Source organism: Cyanistes caeruleus, chromosome Z, assembly GCF_971803275.1.
Source record: "Cyanistes caeruleus chromosome Z, bCyaCae1.hap1.1, whole genome shotgun sequence".
NCBI lineage: Eukaryota > Metazoa > Chordata > Aves > Passeriformes > Paridae > Cyanistes > Cyanistes caeruleus.
This window is the reverse complement of record NC_141732.1, coordinates 56,858,754-56,881,836: the sequence shown is the minus strand read 5'-3', so window position 1 is coordinate 56,881,836 and position 23,083 is coordinate 56,858,754. Positions and strand designations below refer to the sequence as shown.

The 23,083-nt window shown below is 37.4% G+C and overlaps 2 protein-coding genes across 4 annotated transcripts in view; one reads left to right on the top strand and one right to left on the bottom strand.

Moving 5' to 3' along the window:
- The window catches only part of POLK (DNA polymerase kappa), a 38,567-nt gene extending 26,544 nt beyond the window's left edge, over positions 1-12,023 (bottom strand). The window contains exons 1-2 of one of the 2 annotated variants that reach the window (XM_023943632.2): positions 11,602-12,023; positions 895-1,073 (exon numbers count right to left, since the gene is read on the bottom strand). In XM_023943632.2, coding sequence (XP_023799400.2) covers positions 895-1,023 — 129 coding nt within the window. In that variant the 5' untranslated portion in view covers positions 1,024-1,073; positions 11,602-12,023. Of the gene's footprint in view, positions 1-894; positions 1,074-11,281; positions 11,441-11,601 lie in introns of those variants that run through there. The other variant, XM_023943633.2, reaches the window with a different exon arrangement.
- Positions 11,860-23,083, top strand: part of CERT1 (ceramide transporter 1) — a 79,862-nt gene continuing 68,638 nt past the window's right edge. Inside the window, exons 1-2 of one of the 2 annotated variants that reach the window (XM_086868919.1) lie at positions 11,860-12,293; positions 15,684-15,818. In XM_086868919.1, coding sequence (XP_086725045.1) covers positions 12,198-12,293; positions 15,684-15,818 — 231 coding nt within the window. In that variant the 5' untranslated portion in view covers positions 11,860-12,197. The remainder of the gene's footprint in view (positions 12,294-15,683; positions 15,819-23,083) is intronic. The other variant, XM_086868920.1, reaches the window with a different exon arrangement.

Here is a 23,083-nt window from a genome sequence, read left to right as displayed (position 1 = left end):
TTTCAAGAAAGAGTGAACACAATATGTAGAAGAAGCAACTTATTAATAACAAACTTGAGAGCATATGAAGTATCATCAACGTGGAAATATAAGCAATAAAAGGAAAATGCTTGCTACATAAGAACTGTTTGCAGCATCTTTTCTCTCCTCCTTTCTCCCTCTGCCCCACCCCTGCAGATCACTACAGAGCAATAGTAGTCAACACAATGTGTGAAGAAAACATCAAAGCACATAATCTTGGGCCATGGTGACAACAAAATAAAACACATGCCTGTACAAGGAAAAGTAAGAAAAGCCTGAGTTTCTCAGCTATTCTACTGGAACTCTCCATTAACAACTAGGATGACATATATTTCAATGGTTTGTGGAGTTGTGAGGGCCTCTGTGGATCTTCGGTACAAAGATGCACACTACTGGTGATCTCTCTTGAATACTGAGAAGACAGTCAAAAAGGCAGTAAAAACTTGTTCGTAGAAGAACATGATTACATCAAATTCATCAGTTACAGGAAGGTGACCAAAAGAAGTAAATCTGCTTGGCTGATTAATGATGGGGTGGACAAAAAGAATGGAAAGGGAGAGAAAAGGAGGAAGCTGGAGCCTTCACAATTATCTCTGGAAAATGCTGTAGTATTTATTTACTGCTTTGGACAAAAAGAGAGTACCTAAGCACATACTCAGTTGTCCTACCCCATGTCCTTGTGGATGAATCCAACAATACTCTAAAAAAATACACTAAACTTTGCCCCCTCCTGTTCCTTCCCACAAATAAATTTTGTCTAAGAAGATGCCATCCATATACACATGTGAAGGATAAAATCTGGGGAAGGAAAGAAGAGGGCCTTACAATACTGGACCACAAATAAAGCATCAGGAAAAAAGTAATCAAACCAACCTTGGTAGCTTCCATGATGATTTTATTGATTTTCTCCTTATCCAAGCCCTGCATTCCAGCTTTGTTATCATTAAGGCCCATTCTAAGTAGAACTCCATCATTGCAAGAGCTGTTAGCAACTTTTTTCATGTTGTCCGTTGTACTTCTTGAAATCAAGTACCTGTTTCACAACCTAATATCTGAAAAAAAAAAGTAATAAAATATTTATGCTCCAACTGAACAATAAAAATATGTACATTATGGAATTAACTTGCTTTATTTATTGTGTAAGTAATTTATACATATTCAGGAAACAACATACCACAAATATTTGGCATATAATACCAAATACCACAAATACCACTTGTATTCCTGCAAAGTGGCTGACCTGCCACACACACCACATCAAACTACCTGCAACCCTATCAATGTTTGGAGACAGTAAGAGTCTATTTTGTTATGAAATTAAAGCTATTTTCCTTTAAAACCTCCCTTACAGAAATAATTGAACACGAACCAATCTCAGGTAAAGTATTAGTGAGCTAATACTGCTCACTATTACATTAAGAGAAAAATCACTGCTCATTTGGTCATCATCCCTGCTTGAGACAAGCTGTAGAATCCTTTCCAGTAATTTCTAGCTCAAATTCAGAACCTTTGTTTGTATCAAAACTCATATTTTAATTCAGCCACTCAGACAGCTTCAATTAAAAGTTCTGAATAAAACTCCAGTTCAGGGTAGAATTCACATTTATTTTGCCATTAATGTATTGAGCAATGGTATCCGACTTATCAAGCCCTTACTACTCAACTACAGCCATCAGTAATTTCTTATACAAACAGATACTTCCGATATGTGAACTTCTGACATCTTGCCTCATTCTTTATTGAAATTAAATTGCTGAATCTTCAATATATGGTAAACCTCTAATTATATAGTAAACTGGTTAGTTACTAATTTGATCTCAAAAAAATAAAGAAAACACATTTCATCTTCTGTAGCATGAACCAGTGGTCTTATTTTTGCCAGATTCAAAAAAGCAAACTCACAGAACAGTTTGAGTTGAAAGGGACCTTTTAAATGTCATCAGGTCCAACCCCCTGCAATGAGCAGGGACATCTTCAACTACATCAGGTTGTTCAGAGCCCTGTCCAACTTGCCATCAGATCTTTCCAGAAAGGGGGTATCCAACACTTCTCTGGGCAACTGTCCCAGTGTTTCATCACCCTCACTGTAAAAAAACATCTAATCTATACCAACTCTTCTCAGTTTAAAACCATTATCCCTTGTCATATTGCAACAGGCCCTGCTAAAAAGTCCAAGTGTGATGACGGAAATTATTTAACATGTATTCATTACTGAAAAAGCATACAGAAACAGTTTCTTCCTACCCCAAATCACTGACTCATAAACCACTCCAGTTTTACTGTCATGCAGAATGGACATTCACTCCTCAACTTTACACTGATCCCTGTGACAGGAACCCTACCTATTTGGAGAAGTCCCACCCTTTTAGACAAATACACCAGCTTTCTTAATCACAAAATACACAAATCTAAGAGTGTGCAATTTTTCCTTTAAATGCCACTTTCCCATGCCAGGACTTAAGTGGGCCTCATAAGCAACCATGCACAAGAGGGTCATTAGATATTTTTGCATTTGGAGTTGATTTTTTTTTACTAAAGAAACACATGAATAACTTTCAAAAATTAATGATGGCAATGTTTATATTTCCCCAAAGTTCTTCCATTGAAACATACTAGCCAACTGAAGTCAAGATATTAAAGAAAGCCCTGTTTACCAAAAAAAGTTCCATCAAAAATATCCAAATTTTAGTCATATGCTCTTAGTTCACATTATTATTTATGGTGTCTGCTGAAAAATACAAGATCAGCCACATAATGCTGTGTTTATATGCAGCATGTTGTATTACGAAGAACATAAGTTGATATAGAGATTTAAACTCTTAATCCTTTAGTAGCACTTAAGCTTCTGGGAAAAGGAGTGGTTTCACAGCTCTCATGTGTATTTATCAAATAAAAGTCTACAATGCTGAATATCTTCATAAATTTTTCAGCCACAGTAGGACAATCTCTTACAATTAACATACACATTTATCAGAACAGGTTTACCAGACTTCAATCAAACAAAGAAGAAATGCATCCCACGCAACATTCCAAATTCCATCTCGTGCTCATTGCACTCCTGTATCAATTCTCCCAGTAATCCCCGTGTTACTGGCAATCTCTGGTAAGTAACAAGCAACATTTCCAAGGAATACTTTCATCAAAATAAATATCCCTCCACTATTTTCCTTGCTTCTTTTATCACTCACTGCCTTGAAGAAATAGGAATGAACATAAGATTGCTTCCATTTCCTATTCTAGTATTTTCAAAATGTTTTTAGCTGTTCCTTATTCCTGAAAGTGTCTGTCTCTCTCTCCCTAGCATGTACAAATCTTTCCCTTTTCTCATTCAGAACACTCTTAAAGGCTCAGTTTATAGCAGAGGATTTAAAAACTAATTTATGTTAGTCAAAAGAAACTCTGTCTCATTGTTATGTATCTAACAATAAAAGAAATACCATGACAATCACAGTGATGGAAAAAATAATTGTCTTTATAAAGTCTCATAAATTGTGATCACCTGGCATATTTCATCTTTTGAGCTTCTTGTGTACTAGCAAAATATATTGCTAGTCCCCAGAGAAGAAAAAGTATAAATATCAAGTAATACTTTAGCAGAAATTATGAAGAAAATACTTATCTGATGACATGACATTAGTTCTCCACCAGAGCTAACAGGTGTACAGAAGGGAAAACATGAATGAGAGGTGATACAATTTCCAACTGCTTAATATGAAGAGAACCTGAACATTATCAAATGAACAGGTCTGAAAAAAAATCCATAAAATATTTAACATATTGAAATTAATCACAACAGCTACAATAAGACAACTGATATAGTACTGTCAGATAAAACCAGTGCTCATTTTCCATAGGTAAAAATGAAAATATTTAAACATAACAGAGAAGCACCAGAGTTTCAAACTGCGCAAAATGTGAACAAAATGTCAATGCAGAAACATAGTAACTGTTTCAATTAAGCGAGAGAAAACACTGAACTCGAGATGACAATTGTTTTGCCAAAAATACTCGGAAAAGTGGGTACAGTACTAGAATCTAATGAATCAGTCTACACAGACTGTCACACTTTCAGCATGCTGTTACCTCAAGAAGCTGTTGCAAGACCAAGCTGCTTCCTCTAATACAAAACATGACATCTCTCTCAGTATCATACTGAACAAACCAGAGGAGGCTGTGAAGGCAGTCTACAACAATGTATTACTCTATTATTCCTGTGACTGGGGAATGAGGGGAAGCAGGAAAATCATATGTAAGTGGAAAGAGGTAACTTTCCAATTGCTACTTAAAAGGTAAAGACTTTGGTGGTGAATGTCAATGTCAAGCAAACGAAGCAAAAAAAACCAAACATTGAGAAGCACCACAAAATACCATTACTATGCAGAAAGTTTTATGAGTAAGCTGGGATGCCTACAAGTGGGAAAAGACCACTAATTACACCATAATCAAGCTCCTCTAGAATCAGACACAGAAACTAAACTGAACTAGTAAGACAGGGTTATATAGTATTTGGAAGTGTCAAGAGACTGAAACAGCAATAAAATTAGAGCAACAATTTAAAGTGCCCTTACCTTCATTCAAATTCAGCATTTTTTTTTAACAGTTGAGTGAACCAACCTAAAGGAAATGGCTTGTATTTGATCCTGTGCCACTCCTCCAACTTGTCTTTATTAAAAATCCTCCAATTCCAGCAATATAAACTCTGTATACTGTGTGAAAAATGCCTTTATATTACAGTTTCCATTTAATAAAATAATGCAAAAGATAGAAATACAAAACATTTCTAAGAATATTCAGTTCAGTGGGTGTAGTGTTATTACGCACATTATTAACATTTGCAAATCTTAATCTTAACAGTTCATCTTTTGTGCATCATGTTAACAACATAGGAAGAACTATTAAGACTGGAAAATGAAACCAGTATAGAAAAGCTTGAAAAATAATTTATTTGCATACTGAGTTATTTAATGCATGTAAATTGTGTACCTGTACTCATAAATAAAACAAATTCTGGTATTTTCGCTGTCACAGATGCTCATGACAGTGTGAGGTGCAAAGTTACTAGGAAACACAATTGTCCACCTAGCCCAGAGTTCAAAAACTAAACAGAGGAACCAAAATATATAGTACAGACGTAAAGGACTGTTTTTTTTAATTGTCCTAAGCAAGTCCTCATGGTATGTAAAAAAAAACTGAAATAAATGTTGCAAATAGCAACAAAAATAATAGAGACTCTTTCCCAAATGATCTTTTAATTACTATCTTCTGGATGGTTAAAACAAGGATCTAAATTAAATACATTTCTTAATTTCTGTAAAACTGATTAAAGCCTCAAAATAATGCTACATCAAAATCAGACACATCATTTACTGCAGCAAGAGCCCAAACTAAACTTCCTATTTTCTCTCAGTTAAAATATTTCAGATATTAATTTATTTAAACTCTTCTATTAGAACTTTAGCAGGAACAAAGAAAAATTGTAACACCTAACTTGATTTACAAATGTAGAGAATGGACAAAGCAATACCGTTTGAAAACCTCTCATTACATAGGCTATGTCAGAAGAAAACCAACGTTGCCCATCATTTCAATGGCAAGGTCAAGGTGTTAATACTTGTGTAAAAGCAATGAAAGCACAACAAACAATTACAAAATTAGGACTTCAACCAGTTTTGACCACCAAGAGTCACTCCTAAGGGTTTTGGCTAAAATCAAGTGTGGTGTAGTACAGATCTCCACATCCAAAATTTACATTCCACTAAAGTATAGGCCTATACCAAAAACACTAGGGAGAAGAAGAACAGAGGAAAAAACTTCCTTTTGAATATCCCATGTCTTTCATTTTTCTTAAGATAACTTAAAAAATGACCCATTATCAAAATCTACTGAAGTTTGGAGCACTCACTGCAAGTGTGGTGGAAAAATTTCTTCCTTAAAATCTTTAAGGTAATCACATTCATTTAGAAGGTATTAGTGAATAATGTGAAACTCTTAGAACGCTTCATAAGCATTCAACAGAGCCTCAAAAGCCAAATATTAAATAATCCAGCTCTGTTATACCTTCTGTTAAAGGGCAGTTCTGTAGTTTAAGACTCAAAAAAACCAATTTCAGTTACATCAAAAACTTTTCTGGGTCATCACCTCACCATAATAAACAACTGAGCCAATCAAAAACCTCATAAGACAAAACAAGCAACATAGGTAAAACAAGCAAGCTGGATAAGCATGTTTTCCTAGTGAGAATGCTACCAAGAAAAAAGTTACTAATAGGCATTGTTCGCAGTAACTTTCCTTTGGACTGACATGGAATTCAGCCTAGCATTTCAAATAGGTTCCTATACCAAACCCCTTAAAAAAATGGGCAGTTACTGTTCTACATCTCAAAACAGTACAGCTCATACTCACCTATTTGCAAAACTTTTTGGTTTATGTAAATGTAAAATATAAATATACGCCAAAGACACTATGTAGAAAATTATACATGTACTGAAGAAAAGTATAAGAAATCAAGTCTTTAAAAACAAACAGACAAACCAACTACAAAGTGCCAACACAAACAGTAAATTAAAACAAACCAACCAACCTAAGGAAAATAGTTTTGACAAGAGATGTGGAAAGCTCTTACACTCTGCTGTAAGTGAATGGGATACTCTGTAAGAGAAATGAAATTCGCTTTTACCAAAGACTATACTTCACAAGTAAGCATGGAATAATTTATATACTTCATTACTTTTCGCCAAGCATTGATCAATACCTGAAGAGTGATATATAGAACAAAAAAAGCCATGCAGACTGATCCAAGAGTAACTCTCATTCCCAACCTTTTAAATGTCTCCTTTGCACTGGAAATAACTACAGCTGGAAGCCACCTCAAAACAAAGCTCCTGGATATTACTGAAACAATATCATACGTATTAAGTAAGAGAGACAACATGAGAACATCCCAATAAGGCCAGAATTCATTGAAATAAGCATTTTTAATGGACAACATTTGGGTTTTACTCCAATTGCTAATTTCAATTGAACTTGTAGCCATGTACCTACACCTCTTACTCCACTCACTTTATGAAGAAAGTATCTTCAAAGAAGTATCTTCATGCCAGGCACAAAACACATGCATTGTTGTATAACTAAATCCCACCTAAACCACCTTGCTAAAGAAAATCATGTACCCATAGCTAGGCCCTTTAAACAATAGGTGAATTATTGAATGTCTAAGATAATAACAAATATAAATTCAACAAACTAGGAAAATTCAACCCTGCTAGAGCATTCTCAACATTTCTGCTATTTCAAATGTTACACTGCAAACTCCAGCAGTGATTTTATTTCATATTACTTGATTTATGCATTACTTGGATAAGGATGTTATCCCCAAACAGCAACATTATAATAATCCTAAAATATCCTGAGTTGGAAGGGACCCACAATGAACATTGAAGTCCATCTCCTGGACTTGCATAGGCCAACACCAAAAATCACACAACGCACCTGAGAGAACACATATGTATATAAAGTATGCATATTGCATACTTTCAAAAAAGGATTGCTTAAATCTTAAAAGTCTTCTGTAAGCATTAATTTGGCAAGGAAACATTCTGGATCACTGGATCAAATTTAGCAAACTCCTTAACTCTCATTTCCTGTGAAAATATGTTCCTCTGATAATAATTTAAGTATCAGTTGCTCTGAAATTTCTTTCTCAGCAGCAAGTCTTCACCAAAGACATGTTCAAGAAGCACATCAGACTGTCCTTCTATGTGCTCAACTCTTGTTAGCCACAGGGGGTTTGATTTTCACCAGAGGCTTGGTTTCTGAATGGCCCTGAGAAGACTCCTGTCAGTTCTAATCCTGTAGTAATTTACAAGAAAAGAACTGGCAGAAGGAACTGCACAACAGTGTTGTCTGCATCAATACACATACATTTAATATACATGGTGTTAACCACATGCATTCCCAGCTAGTGTGTTCAAAAGTATTCTCTGTTAAAATAGTCTCCGTTAAAATATAACACAAACAAGTTCCTTAGAAAATGAATCTTCCAATAAAGATGTAGTATCTTTACAAATGTAATAAGACAGAGTACATGATAAATTAATACTGAACAGAAAACTGGGCAAGAATTCACGGAAGTTAAAATTCCAAGTGCTCAAGCTGACACAAATGAAATGAGAGTACTTTTAAAGTAGCAGCTGACTCAGATTTGACAAAATTATAGATCCCATACAAGCACCTGAAATTAGCCCTGAAAAAACAAGTCCTAGAATTATGGCTTCTGTATACTCACTGACATTAAGATGTAACAAATGGCAGACAAATCCATCCTTTTAAATATTAAATAATTCACGTTGAAAGTAAACAGCTAATAGAGACTTCTTTTGACAATGTTCAAAAATAAATGTCAAAATATTTTATGCCATTCACCAAACTGTCTGAATAATTCTTAGCTTATGACACCAGTGACACAAGTAAAACAAGTGGAATACACAGCCCCTATCAATTTTCTCTAGGCAAGATGCAATGCAATTATTTTCTAAATTCTGCTTTCAGTTTCTCTGCCAAAAAATCCTCATGTCTTTAAAACATCTAATTTTATTAGAAGGGCAAAGAACCATGCCTCTATTCAGTAATTTAAAGGACCTTTTAAACTCAAAGATTTATCTCTTTAACAAAGTCTTTAACTAAGTTTTCCCTGCACTTCTAGATTACTGAAAACAAAGGCTTTACCAGTTTAATCCATAAAGAAAATAATGAAGGAACTGAACACTCATCAGTAAAAACTACACTAGAGGTAGTGTAGTTACCTGCAACCTGGCTTCTATAGACATGTTCAGTGCCAATGGATTCATAGACAGTTGATTTTAAATTTTATTTTTGCTTTAACTTAGAAATAAAAGCCTAACACAGTGATTCACAGAGAGCAAAACTGTTTTAGAATAAGTGTCTGAATCATTAATATTTCTGAGCCTATGCTATTAGGCAATATGCTGTGGCGTAGCAAAGCTCCTTTAAGGATATTCCTAAGAAAAACAGTCTCAAATTTCAGAAAAAACATAACATTAAGCATGAACACACTAGAAAGTGATGGAGATTCTGTTATAAAAATAAAAAATTAACACCCTAAAATAGGATCTATGGCAGTGGAAAAAATATAAAAAAGGGAGGGAAAAAAAGAGAGGTATTTATAAAGTTACCCAATTGACAGTGCTTATTATGACATCCCAAGACATAAAACTCCCCAGTTTTGTACTACAAGCAGTATATCAGCAACACAGAACACCACCTGTTACACCGTTCTAAAAAAAGGTCATGACTATTTCCATTTAAAACAGTAATCTGCAAACTTCTTGCAATCCCTAAGACACAGAAGAGGTATAGACTGAGTACACGGGCACTTGCTATGAAAAAACAAACACAGCAATGAAGCACAAAATAAAGGTTCAGTAGAAAAGGCATAGAAGAAGCTAGAGAGGAGTGAGTGCATCTGGATGATTTTCTACATTTCCTGTGATTTGGTTTGCATCCTAGATTGATCTTGGCACAGGCAAACCTGATTCTTTTCAAACTATAATTAACTGGAAGACTGCTCTTTCAGAGTACACCTGCAAAACAACAATTATTAATGTAGGTGCTCTCCAAGAGATCAAACTCCTGTAGTCTGAAAAAAGCCCCTCTCAAAACATGTGTAAGAACTTCAAGTCCTCAGCACTAAATCTTTTCTTTACAAATCTCTCCCACTGTACTCCATGCTTGCTGATGAGGGTATGACCTTATCTCATTAAGAGTAACAGACAGTATGCTATGTTTTTGAAAAACGGTCAGAACATTGGAAAGAAGGTGTAATTTACATAAGGTATTCACAATTACAATACAGCTTTTGGAAGAAGGTAAGCCAGTGACATTGTGTTGAAAAACAAGATACATTAGGAGCATGTGGCAGGTGTAAACAGAAATCTATTATGTAGCACAGCCAATGCATTATATGAAAAGCTGAAAAGGCAAACCTTTTAGCATTCAGTATTTTTTCATTTGAAGTTTGTAAAATACTAGCCACAGATAATAAATAAAACAAATACTCTTACAAGCAAGGATATGTTTGTTGAACAACCTGAAAAGCTATCTACCCTATGTATTTTTAGTTTGTAACACTTGACTGATTCAATATTCTGGAGGGGGAAAAGAAAAAGCAAGCTTCCTCTGTAACTAAGTGAATAGTAATAGTTTCAGATCAAAAGCCTGACAGGAAATGTCTGTGTACACTGCCACTACTAAAAAGACTTGCTCAGACATGTCTTTTCAGCTCCTGCTCCTGAGAAGAATTTCATTCAGAGTTTTTAACTGAGAAGACACAACCAGCTTTACAGGTGATGCCAACTAACTTCAACAACATATTGCAGAAAAGAGCTATGAATTATTCTCATACATATCAATACTTACATAGCTTGCTTGACAAATACAGTAGATTGAAACAAACGCTAAGGAGAAAAAATTGCACTTGGGTTTCTTCCCAAACACATAGTGAATCAAATATTGGTTTTCAGCAACATTTCATATATTAATAAATTCTCTAAAGTAGCACCCACAATGGACTTCCGTAAAAGTTTTTTTCTTGTACATTTCAGTGGTTACAGAAATATTAAGATAGCTATGACTATTTTTTATTTCTAGTATTTTAGGACAATGATGCTACCTTTAGAATCATCCACAGTTCTGCACTCATTGTAAATATCTTCATATCTGAGACTTTGAGCAGATATGAATATCATTTAATTTTTAACTGTTATATATACAGAATGCATATAAGTTAATGTGTAATGCTCTTTCAAAAAAATAATAAACCCTCAATGGAAACTTTCAAACAGCCTAACACGGGAAAATTAATAATTTGTCATAAGGAAGAAGTCAGAGAAAACAGAATTGTGCAGCATTGCTCTTCCAACAATAACAGAAATGCATCTTCCCAACACGAAATTTCCTTAACCAACATTCTTAAACACGTTTTTTCCCCCGCCCAAGAAATCAGGAGAAATGAGTTGAATTAGTAAAAATCCTAAGTCTTTCCCAAAACACTATATGTGCTGTTCACAAATCGTGAAGTGACAGGTGCAACAGGGCTTTTTTTTCCATTCTACAAATAAATCTCCACGCATAAATATCGACGAAAACACGTATTTCAGACTGTCTGAAGGAAAAAAAATTCACCCTGTCGTTCCCTAAACTACGAAAGCAATTTAATAAATGGAAGGGAGAACCTCCGGAGTACCTGGCAGCCGAAGCCGAACGGGGACCCATCACTCTGCCTGCTCTGCCCACCCCACGCCTTTGAGCACCCCCGTGGAAGCAGAACCCGGTCAGGTGCGAACGGACGGCCCTCCCCTCTCGTTTCAACCAGAGACGGCAGCATCTCCCGCCCCTTCCCGCCACCTCCACCATCTTTGATTAGGGTAAAGTTTGCCGCTCACCCCCCTCAAATGTCCCCCCTTGCCCCGAGTCCCGCAAGGTTTGAGGCGAGGAAGAAAGACTACATCTCCTCGCCCTTGAAAGCAAGCAGAGCCGGAGAGACGCTAAAGATAAATCAAATACCTCTGCATAAAAGATAAAGCAAACATCGCCCTGGGCAGCACCGTCGCCCTTGATAGGGGAGTTCCCCTCACCCCTCACTCGAGGAGTCTGAGACGAGACCAGCCGCCACAGGAATAACGAAATCAAGATGGCGGCCGTGCGCCGCCGGAGTGAGACTACATCTCCCAGCACGTCCTGCGGTACGCGTGACGGGCAATAGCGCCCGAACTAGCGGCCGAGCGGGGCAGGACTACAACTCCCGCGGGGCGCCGCGCTCGTGGACGATTGCATAGAGCCCCCGCCTCATCTAAGATGGCGGCGGCGGGAGCGCGCTGAGCGGGTGCCCAGCCGGCGGACGCGCGCTCGCCCCTCCTCCCCTCACTGTCCCGGTGTTGTGGCTCTGGCCGCGGGCGGGGTCTGCGGGGACGCGGCGAGGGGAGCCCGGGGCTGCGAGCCTGGTCGCCGGCCGGTCGCTGGCAGGGGCGGGCGGCGCTCGGGTGACGGCACCCGCTCGAGTAGAGCCTGGCGCTCCGGTCCCTTCGGCAGAAGAAGGCTGCTGTGGGCGGGGGCCGCTCCGGCTCTTTCACAGCTCGGCGGTGGCTGCGGCTCCGGTCTCCATGTCGGACAACCAGAGCTGGAATTCCTCCGGCTCCGAGGAGGACCCCGAGACCGAGCTCGGGCTGCCTGTTGAGCTCTGCGGAGTGCTCAGCAAGGTAAGCCGCTTCTACCCCGTTGCTGTGCCCTGCCACCCCCCATCCTCGTCGCTGTCAGTCTCGACCGCCCCGGGGGCTCGGGCCGAGGGGCCCGGTGGCGGGGGGGCCGGGCGGCTCCGCGGGCGGCGCTGGCACGGCCGGGGCACCGCCACCTGACGGCGGAGCCGCTGCCAGGAAGAGCCGCGGTGGCGCCGGGCGCCCCCTCCCTCAGCCCCGCCGCCCCTCGCGGCCGGGGGGGGAGCCTTTCCTCGAGCAGAGCCATGGTCCCCGCCGCCCCCCGAGCCCGCCGGCCGCACGCCGCGGGGCTCCGGCAGCCGCGCCTGGAGGGCGTCTCCCCCGAGCCTCGGGCTCCGGCCGGAGCGGCGCCGGGCCTGGGTGTCGCGGCTACCCGGGAGCTCCGGGAGGCGCCCGCAGCCAGTCGTGTCTCTTCAGGAGCAGGCACGGCTTCTCGTGCAAGTATCAAAACAGGGAATGAAATACTCCTGCGGCAAGAGATAGCGGGAGGAGCGGAAAAGGAAAATGGCTATACGGCTTGTTTCCCCTTTTAAAAATAACCATAGTTATTTTCTCTCTTATCGCTGAATATAAGGTTACTTCCGAACATGTGTCGGTTTGTAGTGTGAAATTTTATTTTCAGAAGTACTTTGGAGTAGAATATTGAATGACTTAGTTTTCATACGGGTATTTTATTTTTTGTTACAGAAAGTATATTCAGAATGACGTTGAAATATCTGTAAGATTAAAGCACTAGGTTTTGAATTTTTTGTTTCCTGTCCTACACGATAAGGCTAGGCACAAGCCAATATAAGAGGCACAGGATACAGAGATCTTACACTGCCCTGAATGCGTAGGGAACAGCCATGAGTTCACACTGTTGTGACGGAACAGTTGTGACCGAAAGTTTGTGAACTCTTGCCAGCCTGAAAATGTTTTTCATCCCAGAGATAAGACGAAATTGTTAGGAAAAAAGAAGGATCTCTGCTTTCATTTGTAAAATTTTATCTAATAGTGGATGGGGAAGGAGGGGATGAGATGGATGTGAGATGGTGTTAGAGCAGTTACAGTAGGAGATTTTGTTTGTGTTTTTTTCACAGCAAAGTTCTCCTTGGGTAAGATGCTTCTGTTGTTAGACAGGAAGTAGTTTATAGGATGCAATTCATTTTTATGTTAGCAAATTAAATACAAAGTCCAGGTGCTCTTTCTCAGTGGTGTAGCAGGTGAAGCCATAGCTTCAGACATTCTAGGTGAGGTATGTGCACACTTATTACTTTTCTAGATGATTATGCTGAGTGTAGCAGAGGCTGTCTTTCCCATGAGAACCCGGAATTTAATCTGAATAGTCAAGTGTGGCGAAACTGGTCGCAATGAATATGTTTGTGGGGTAGGGTTACCTTTTGTTAGTTGATACTTCAGTAATTATTGAGGTAAACCAATTAAAATAGGAATGGTAGCATACTGAACTTTCTACTAAGGAAATACCTATTTTTAATAACTAACTGTTAATAGTTAATGTTAATTAATTAATATGAATGTGTAGTTAAGTTCTAAAATCATAGAAGTAGGCTGCAGTTCACTGTGAACATAGTAGTTTTAGTAGTTCTGCCCTTCAGTAAAGAGAAAAGCTGTGAAGGAAATGGAGTACTTTGGTAAGAGAAACTTGTTAGAAGTATATCCTGCTGGTCTTTTGAAATGTTTTGAAACTGTAGGATATTTTCCATTGTATTTCCTGCCAGTGATTTTAAGGTGGATACAAAGAAAGAACTTCAGTGGAAGAGACTTTCAGGGAGCACGAGAATTTAGATGTTTAGAGAAACACTGGTCTTTTCTCTGCAAAAACCTCGTGCCTGTCCAAGTGTACTTTAAGTCTCTTAATTCATGGCGCCTTTGGATTGCAACAGCAAGCTTTGATTGCAACAGCAGCTGCAAGATCCTCTGCTATATATGTTTCTGTTAACTTTTTCAGAGAAGGAAACATGCTTTTCCTTGCTTCTCTTTCCCCCAAGATAACTTTGGACTCTACCTTTCGCATCCTGGGAGGAGTTTGGAACATGAGATGTAGGGAAACAGGAAGGCAGGAAATCATACACCTCTATGGCTGTTTGTGCTACCACTTCATGCACTAAGTATACTTAAGGCTTTCTTTAAGTAATGCTGTATTTAGCAATTAAACGTATTAAGAGATGAAAAAGGGCTTTATATTTTAAAAGCAAATTAAGGTTTTGCCTACATTTGAAAATTGCTAAGAATTTCTCAGCTATAATTTTTTTTCCTTAGCATTAATCATCTTATTACTAAAGTTAACATGTAATTATGGAATATGTGTTAACTAGTGTATATAGTATGAAGTGGGAATGAGACTGTTAGTTGACTTTTCCCCCTCACTTTTTAGATTACAAAATGATGAATAATGAATAGACTTAAATGTTAACCAGCTGTTTTCAAAATCGAAGAAATGCTTGCATGATAAGATTGATTTCAATATTCTTGTTTCTATTTTTATCAAATTTTTAACATTTGCACCATGATTGATTAATATTGTGTATTGTCAGAATTATAGGATAGTCCTGATTTTCTATCAGTGCCAGATGATTTTATGAAATTCATCTGATTCTACAAAGTGCAGTCAGAAAGATGTTACAAATACAAGCATAGTAATGAGAACTTTTGGTCACTTCTTATTAGATCTCTCTAGAATTAGTCCAGAACTTGTTCCCGGAATATTGGTTTTATTCAGTGTGTGAATGGGGACTCCCTGGAAAAATCTGAATGGCAAAAACATAATTTGATGTCTGCTGATAACCAAGTATCATCTTACTGAAAGTAGTTAGAATTAAAACATAAAGCAGTATCTATGGACAATATTAAATTAAAAAGCACTGAGTCCTCTAGGCACTACAAGAGTTATTCACTATGCTGTGGGATAATGGCATATTTGTATTTATATGATGAGAAAACATCATATCATATTTTATACAAAATAAATTATTCTAGCTTCTACTTAAGTCTTTTGGCCTAACTCCAGATTTTTAATCAGATGCCTGAACTCACCTTAATCATTAATGTTTAATATTTTTTCCCCCTCCTCTGTTTTCCTCAATTTGTATTGCCAGTATGTTTATTGCCTTTATTGTAACTGGCCTTGGCAGTGCAGTTGGAGTCCAGACATCAGACATCTGTTGGCTTACTGACCCTTGACAACAACGGGGTTTTTATTGCTTTAGGAGTTTGTAAAATTCTTCTAGGAGCTCTGAACAGAAAAATGTTCTCATTTGGGAGCAGCTTGTAAAAATAACTTGCCTTTTTCTTTGCATGCTCAAAAGCCTAGGAAATATCCATCATTCTTCTTTTATTGTCTTTCCATTGGCTGATCTCTGGAAAATTTTTTTACAGTGGACCAACTACATTCATGGGTGGCAGGATCGATGGGTAGTTCTGAAAAGCAACACACTCAGTTATTACAAGTCTGAAGATGAAACGGAGTATGGGTGCAGAGGCTCTATCTGTCTGAGCAAGGCTGAAATTACAGTAAGTACAATTTTATTATTGCCATTGTTCATGTCTTAAGGTGCTGTATATTTCTATCTGGTGAAAGCGAACATGGGTATGGCAAATTCTGTTAGGTCTCTTACTTGCAACAGTGGCATCAGTGGAACACTGTGGAACAGGGCAAGGAATTCCTAAGGCACGCACAAACTCTTTTAATTTGTAGCTTCAGCAAGCAACTTTTCATTTCTTATATTAGAGGGTTTTGTGGGTGGATAGACTGTCTGCCACTGTCTGCCTCTGAAGGCTGCAAAGTTTTTTCAGTGGGTCAATTTAAGACCCCAGACCAACTTCCAAGAGGAGGTACCATCCTTCACAGTCTGCTCTAGAAAGAGGGTAGTGGTTCTTTGGCTGTGGTTCTTGAGTTTGTGAATACAACTCTGTAGGTTTCCAAAAGAAAATGTTCTTCTCTGTGCTTTTTTCTCTGAACAAGTTAGTAGTGTGTTGCTGTTTTTGTCAAACACTAAAAGAAGGTCTGGAATTGACTGGTAAGAATAAAGAGTCTATATATAAATGAAAGTAAGTGTTACGAGGAGTGGCTAAGGGGGCTGGGGTTGCTTAGCCTGGAGAAGAGGAGGCTTATTGCCCTCTACAACTACGTGAAAGGAGGTTGTAGCAAGTTGTGTTTTAGTCTCCTTTTCCAGGTAGGAAGTGGAAGAATGAGAGTTAATGCCCTCACGTTGTCTCAGTGGAGGTTTAGTCTACACAGTAAAAATGCTTCACAGAAGGGGCTGTAAAAGATTGAAACAGGAGGCCCAGAGTAGTAGTGGAGTTACCATCCCTGCAAGTGTCAAAAAAAGTGTGGAAATGGCACTTGGTGGCATGGTTTAATGGTGAATGTGGTGGTGCTAGGTTGATGGTTTGACTTGATAACATTAGTGTTTTTTCCAAACCTTTATGATAACCCACAAAATCTTTAAAAGATGACTTTGCCTTAGAAAGTAAAGAAAAAAGTCTGCTTTTTTGGCTGTCAGAATTGCAATACACATTATGACTAATGGCTGTCAAAAAGTATGCTGTAGTTTTTCTGCAAAGAATATTATTATTATTTCCATTAAACAGTCTGTCCAGTTATGTGATTTAGAGTAAAAATAGCCAGACTTTCATGTAGCACACAAGTTCTTAAAGTAGTAGTGTTAAATCTTAGCATGTATGTTCTTATTCCACCAAATATGTGGGGTTTTTTTGAGCTGAATTAAGGATGACAAATGAGAAGTATGTTTCCTTACAGCTTTAAAATAAAATTTTATTAAGTACCTCCTGATTAAAACAAAAAAAGAAAAAAAAGACTGGATTGATTGCATCAACCAGATGTATTTTGGAGAAAAGCTAATGAAGAAAGGGAGATTTTTACATTTAAATGTCTGGCAAGCATTGTAGTCATCTAAAAGTCTAGACAGATCATATAATAATACTATTTTTTTAAACTGTTTGCACTTCTAAAACTTCCTCAAGATGCGGCTTAATCAGGAATTGATTGTATACGACAGTTTCTAGGAGTTTTCGTTGAGGTTTATCTATGGCAGTCTGTCAAGCCTGTGATCAGAACTTCCAAAAATCTCTCAAGAGGCAGAGACAGGAAGGTGCTGGCAAGGATGTAGCTGAAGAGCATCTGCAGGCATGCTGTACAGCACCTCTCAGCAGCCTGAATTCCAGATGTGGTGGTAGAATAAGATAGTTATAGTGATGACTTCCATTGCTGCTGAAATGTTTTGGTACATTGCAGTTTAAAAGGCAAGATTGTCTTAGCAAGCACGTCTTCAGACTAGGATGTATGTAACACTGGAACTTCTTACATGTAACTTTATGCTTTTTTTTCTCTGGCACTTGTTTGATCTGGTAACTTGGAGTTGAATTGATGTATCTTTTAAGTTCTTGAACTTCTTGAATACATGGAGGAAGAGTTAAAAGCATTCACAGTTCTAAAGGTTAATCTGATATTTTAGTTCCGGTTTTGTTCAGGCTTGTGCTTTGTGAATGGTATTTGACAGTTCAGTTGATAGATGGTATCCCTGAAAGCTCTTAAGTTCCCGTTAGTTAGATCTAGCTGCAATTAAAATTATTGTTATGGAAATTTTAGAAGTTGAGGAATACTACTGGATTATTTCATGTCTCTTGAAATGTTTCTATAGAAATATACTTTTGAAACCGTCTTGTAATTATTCTCTCTTTGTTTTTCAGAGGTTATTCTTTTAAGCCAAACTTTTAGCATTGATGCTTCTGATTTGACTGTTGTTTAGTAGCAAATTGAATTCTATATTTTTTAACTTAAGTTTTAAATTGAAAATTGATTATGCTCAAAGATATAAGTTTAAGATATTCTTCCTGAGTTACATAGTTGATCTTTTCTTCTGTATCCTTGTAATGTCTTCAGTAACTATAAGCTTTCCAGCATGTATTTAAATGCATAGGAAAACACCAGTAGCTGATAAAGTAAGTGTTAAAATAATGTGTGAAAACTACCTTTGCTGTCAGTGGAACTTATTATTTACTGAATGATTTGTAATTTGGTAAGGAGGGGGGTGTCAGGCTTCTTATTGGCTTAATGTTCAGTTGCAATGATTTGATGTAGTTGAGATCTTAATCTTAAATATTTTGCAGCAATCTTTCACTATTCTGTAAGTTCAGTTTCCCTTGACCTTGCTGATCCAGAGTCAGACATATTACCTACTTCCATCTTAACCTGTTGTATTTCAGTAAAGTTTTCTGTAGTATGAGGTGGTGTTGATGACTGTAATGACACCCTTGTAGGAAAGGGTGGCTGAATGTTTGTAAAGCTTTCTTTTAGGCACTTGAATTAGGCATGCATGTTTGAATCGAATGGGGAATGTAATGATTTTATGTGCATAATTAATTCTACTGTTATTATAGAATGACCACATTTTGTTAATATATAAGCATAAATTTGGAAAGTTTCGGTCACTGAGTAGTTTTACTGTACTTTCAGCAATGAAGATGAGTCTAATTATAAGCCATAGTATTAACTGAGACATGAATGTTGTATACAGAAACCCACAGTTGCTTCTGTTCCTGTTTTATCATTTGTATTGTTCTGGGTAGGGATTGCTAGATAATTTTATAGGGATATTTTGTAATACACTCATCTCTTCCCTTTATTTGATGAAAGAATACTAGTTAAATTCATGCTTATTAGCATAGCTATTTTGTGTCTTTCAGCTACAGAATTATATTGTACGTCCAGAACAGGTATCGCTGTGTGACAGTAACCTTTCATTGAGTGAAAAATATGGGATCTGGTTGGACTACTGGTACTGATTTTTCTGGAATAGGGGAAAAAAAGGATGAATATTTATTGTGTACTCACTGGATTACATTGAGTAGTGAACTGGCCATATGAATTAAGTTTGGGGAAGGATGATGAAAGTCAATATATGATGCTGACTTGCTTTTATCCATGTAAGACAGAACACCCTGAAGGTGTTTAATTGGTTTATAACAGGCTGGAGGCTGAAATTGAAGATGAAAGTTCTGCTATGTGGTCAGTGGATGAGATGAAATTATGCATATTATAAAATGGTCATATATGGACAAACTTAAGCTTTGTTATATTAATCTAGCCTGGGCATACTAAATTACTGGCAGTCAGCATCAGTTGGTCTTTATTAGGGATACCCTTCTTTATTTTAAAGCTTTATAGTTCTTTCATTCTTGAAGTCAAACTTCCAGTGGGGAATTCTGTGGACGAGGTTAAGAATGTATGTTCGTGGCAGTCGTGTAAATGTGGATCCCTGGGGCACAGTTTTGGAGTTGGAAGTTCTAGGGTCTGTTATTAAAAGAACAAAAAGAAAATGCCTAGTAAATCTGGAAGTCCAAGTTTCAGGCAACCTGGCCCATAAGTTTATATTGTCTTTGCTTTGATTGCTGTGTCTGCTCTTATAGTGCTATCACCACTGTTGTAGAGTGATGCACTAATTCATGTAGTCACAGCATGATAAATCAAGAATAACATGGTATGTTGTGCCCCCACTTCAGGCAATCTAAGAGGAAGGCCAACACTAATTTAATCATGGTAGGTATTTATATTAATAGATTTTCAAATCTCTTTATGGAATTTTTAATAGCAAAGTGTTTATCTGATGAATTCTAGGGGGTTTTGCCTGGTAAGAGTAGCTCTTCTGCATGCATCTATATGGAGGATCTTGAAAAATGTTCAGAGAAATGCAATGCTTGGTAGGATTTTAAGAATTCTTAAGCTCAGCTATGTGTGACCTTTGTACTTTTTTTGTCCCTGGAGGTGACTACCTACGCAGGAAGAGTTCCAGAAGCTTCTGTTCCAGTTTAAAACTTCAGCTTTTCTACTGATAGAATCTGTATTTGCCATGTTGCTTTAATCCAGTGACTGGTATTCATCTTCTTTCCTGTGTATACTATTGACGTAGAAAAACCTTTTGGTTTTACTTGCTTAAACCAGCTGCAATAGCAGTGATGCAGTGGGTTTCCTTGGCTTTGGTTATACTGCAATGATGTATATGCATATCAAAACCTTTATGTAAACTTGCTATTGTTTTCTAGTTTGGGGGTTTTGGAGTACTTTGTTTTTATTACAAATCTTTATTATTGTAAAGAGACAATTAGTCAGCTCTTTGGAAATGCTTGAACTAGGACTGAGCAATAAATTGCATCGTGGAGATACTTTTAAGCAAGCTAGTTTTCTGGGGCCTTTTTTCTTCCAGAAACAGCAATTGGAAAGCACAGTTGCTTAATGAGGGCAGAAATGATAATTTATATTAATATAAAACTTGCAAGCCAGCCATTTAGCTTCAGAATGAATTTCTAAAAGGTCTGGGGGTTGAGTATCTTTTGTGAATATCTGGAGCTCAGGAAAAGCAAGGAGATAGAAAATGGAAGTCTGTCTGAGGGACAGCTTAGTGACTTGTCTTAGCCTTTTTTTTCCTTCCTAAGTAGTAATAAATTCTTGTTGTAAGGAACTTCATAAATACTCATTTAATAAATTAGGACAGATGTAAACATGTGTTACTTTCAGCTTACAAAAAGAACAAGAACACTGTACATGAAAGAGCTAAACTGTCAGCTCTCAATTTTAAATTTCTCATTTCCTTGTATATAGTCTGAAGAGAGACTGACATTTGTGTCCAGTAAACAACCACTAAAAATAAAAAACTTATCCCACTTTTTAAAGATACGCTTAGTTAAACAGCCACTTTTCCTCACTCTGGTAGTATTTATGTTTTATTTATAGAGTGATACTGACCACCATTAATAATTGGGCACTTGTGAGAGGAAGTACAGATTGACATTTTTAAAAATAGATTGTCAAGTTAACAGAAAAGGCTTCATATGTTCTTGAATTAAAGCGCATGCAGAACCTTCCTATGAGTGTTTTTCACAGAAACATCAAACCCTACAAATCTAAGTTTTATTACAAAATGTGTATTTTTAATTGAAGGAGGTGTCAGACAAGACAATAAATGTTCTTAGTAGCATGAAGAATCATGTCTTGCAAAACAGACTTTGAAAAATTTTTCTTGACATTAATAGTGTATTGATGTGCTTCTTTTACACTTTATACTTGTATATCCCATACATATGGGATATGTAACAGTATTTTGGACTTATTTGATGTGGTAGTGTTTAGAAGTAGTATAGAAGAAAGAAAATTTTGGATTTATTTTTCTTCCTAGCTACTGTGTCAAAATTTGGTCTTGCTAACATACCTGCTTATGATAAGAGTGCTGTAATCGCAGTTTGTATCTACTGTAAGGTTTGCTTGAGTTTGTTGCTAGTTAAGGTGAATGGAAACTGATAGGTTTTAGTTTGTGAATGCTTTTATTAAAAAAGTTTAGCCGTAAGTCCATGCCCTGGGCAGAAACACTAGCAGTAAATTTGTAGAAATTGCCAATTGCTTGGGAAAATACTGTTCCAACTATTTGAGGCTGAAAATCAATCTGGTGTAGCATGATGTGATGGGCATTTAATTGAATAATTAATTTTCTGTAATTTGATAAAGTGCCTTCTCAGCCTTAGTTGCTACTAAAAAAATGATCTGAGTAAATGAAGACTTATAATACAAGCCCGAACTAGGTCGGGGTTTATTTAGGACATGTGGAAATTAGTACTGTTAGGCTTTTGTGTGTTTCTCAACCAAGTGGTTAAATCTAGACTGGTGGGAGATTTTGGCTAAGTGGGAAATGGATATTCTAAAGAGGGGCAAATACGGTTAGGAATAGTTACTCATATGTGAAAGGCCTGAGGTGATTCTGTTCTAGAGTGGAAAATGCCAAAGAGCAACAGGATAGGGAGGAAGGGAGAGGGAGTAAATGCCTAGGAAATAATGACACTGGGCTACTGCTGGTATGGCATGTGGAAGTTGCTTGAAATACAGGATTCTCCTGGACAATTAGTTTTGGCATTCACATCCTCTGTACAAGTTTGTGTATGCCTCTGAATTATCTGAGCCAACCAATTGATAGGTTGATGTGAAGTGAAAATGTGTGTATATGTCAAAGTTCTATGACATGCTAATATCCTTGTCAAGCAAAAATCAATTATTTGGCATGGTGGAGAGACAGATGATTTCTTCTGTAGTGTGTATTGGAGAAATTAAGTCAGAAATGGAAAAATATACATCCAGATCAGCTCAATGAGGCTGTTCTTTGTACCGTGATGCAGCTTCTAAAATTATTAAGATGTGAAAAAAAATCTACAATGTACATTAACTAAATATTTTACCGTTACTTAATATTGCTGAAGAATTAGTCTTTAGTACTTGAATAGAATCATGTGTTAACACACTTGTGAAATTAGGGTTGTAATCCAGCAGTATTTCTGTCGTCTTATTATCGGTGAGAGTATGATTCCCCTGCACGACGTTTTTGTTAAGAAAATTAAATTCTAACACTGTTCATTATTTGACATACTCTTCAGGGTCATAATTCATGCCTGTGGAGCAGTATATTGCAGCAGTTTCATGCTGTGGAATATTTTTCACATGTGCATAGCAAGTTTTAAATAATTTCAATGTTTTAGGTATTAAACCTATGATTTTATAGCTCATCAATTTTTTCTGTGGTACTTGCAATCCTTATTCTTGCTCAATTTGAATTTCTGTGCATTTTTGTAACAGTGATTTATAGTTGGTTTCTTGTTCATGAATACGGTTAGTTCATATCTCACTCCCTTCAGGGCTGTAGTGTTGCTCAATAGTCCTTCTAGGCAACTTGCTGTTGATTCTGATGTGTCTTGTGATAGCTGTTAATGACGTTTTC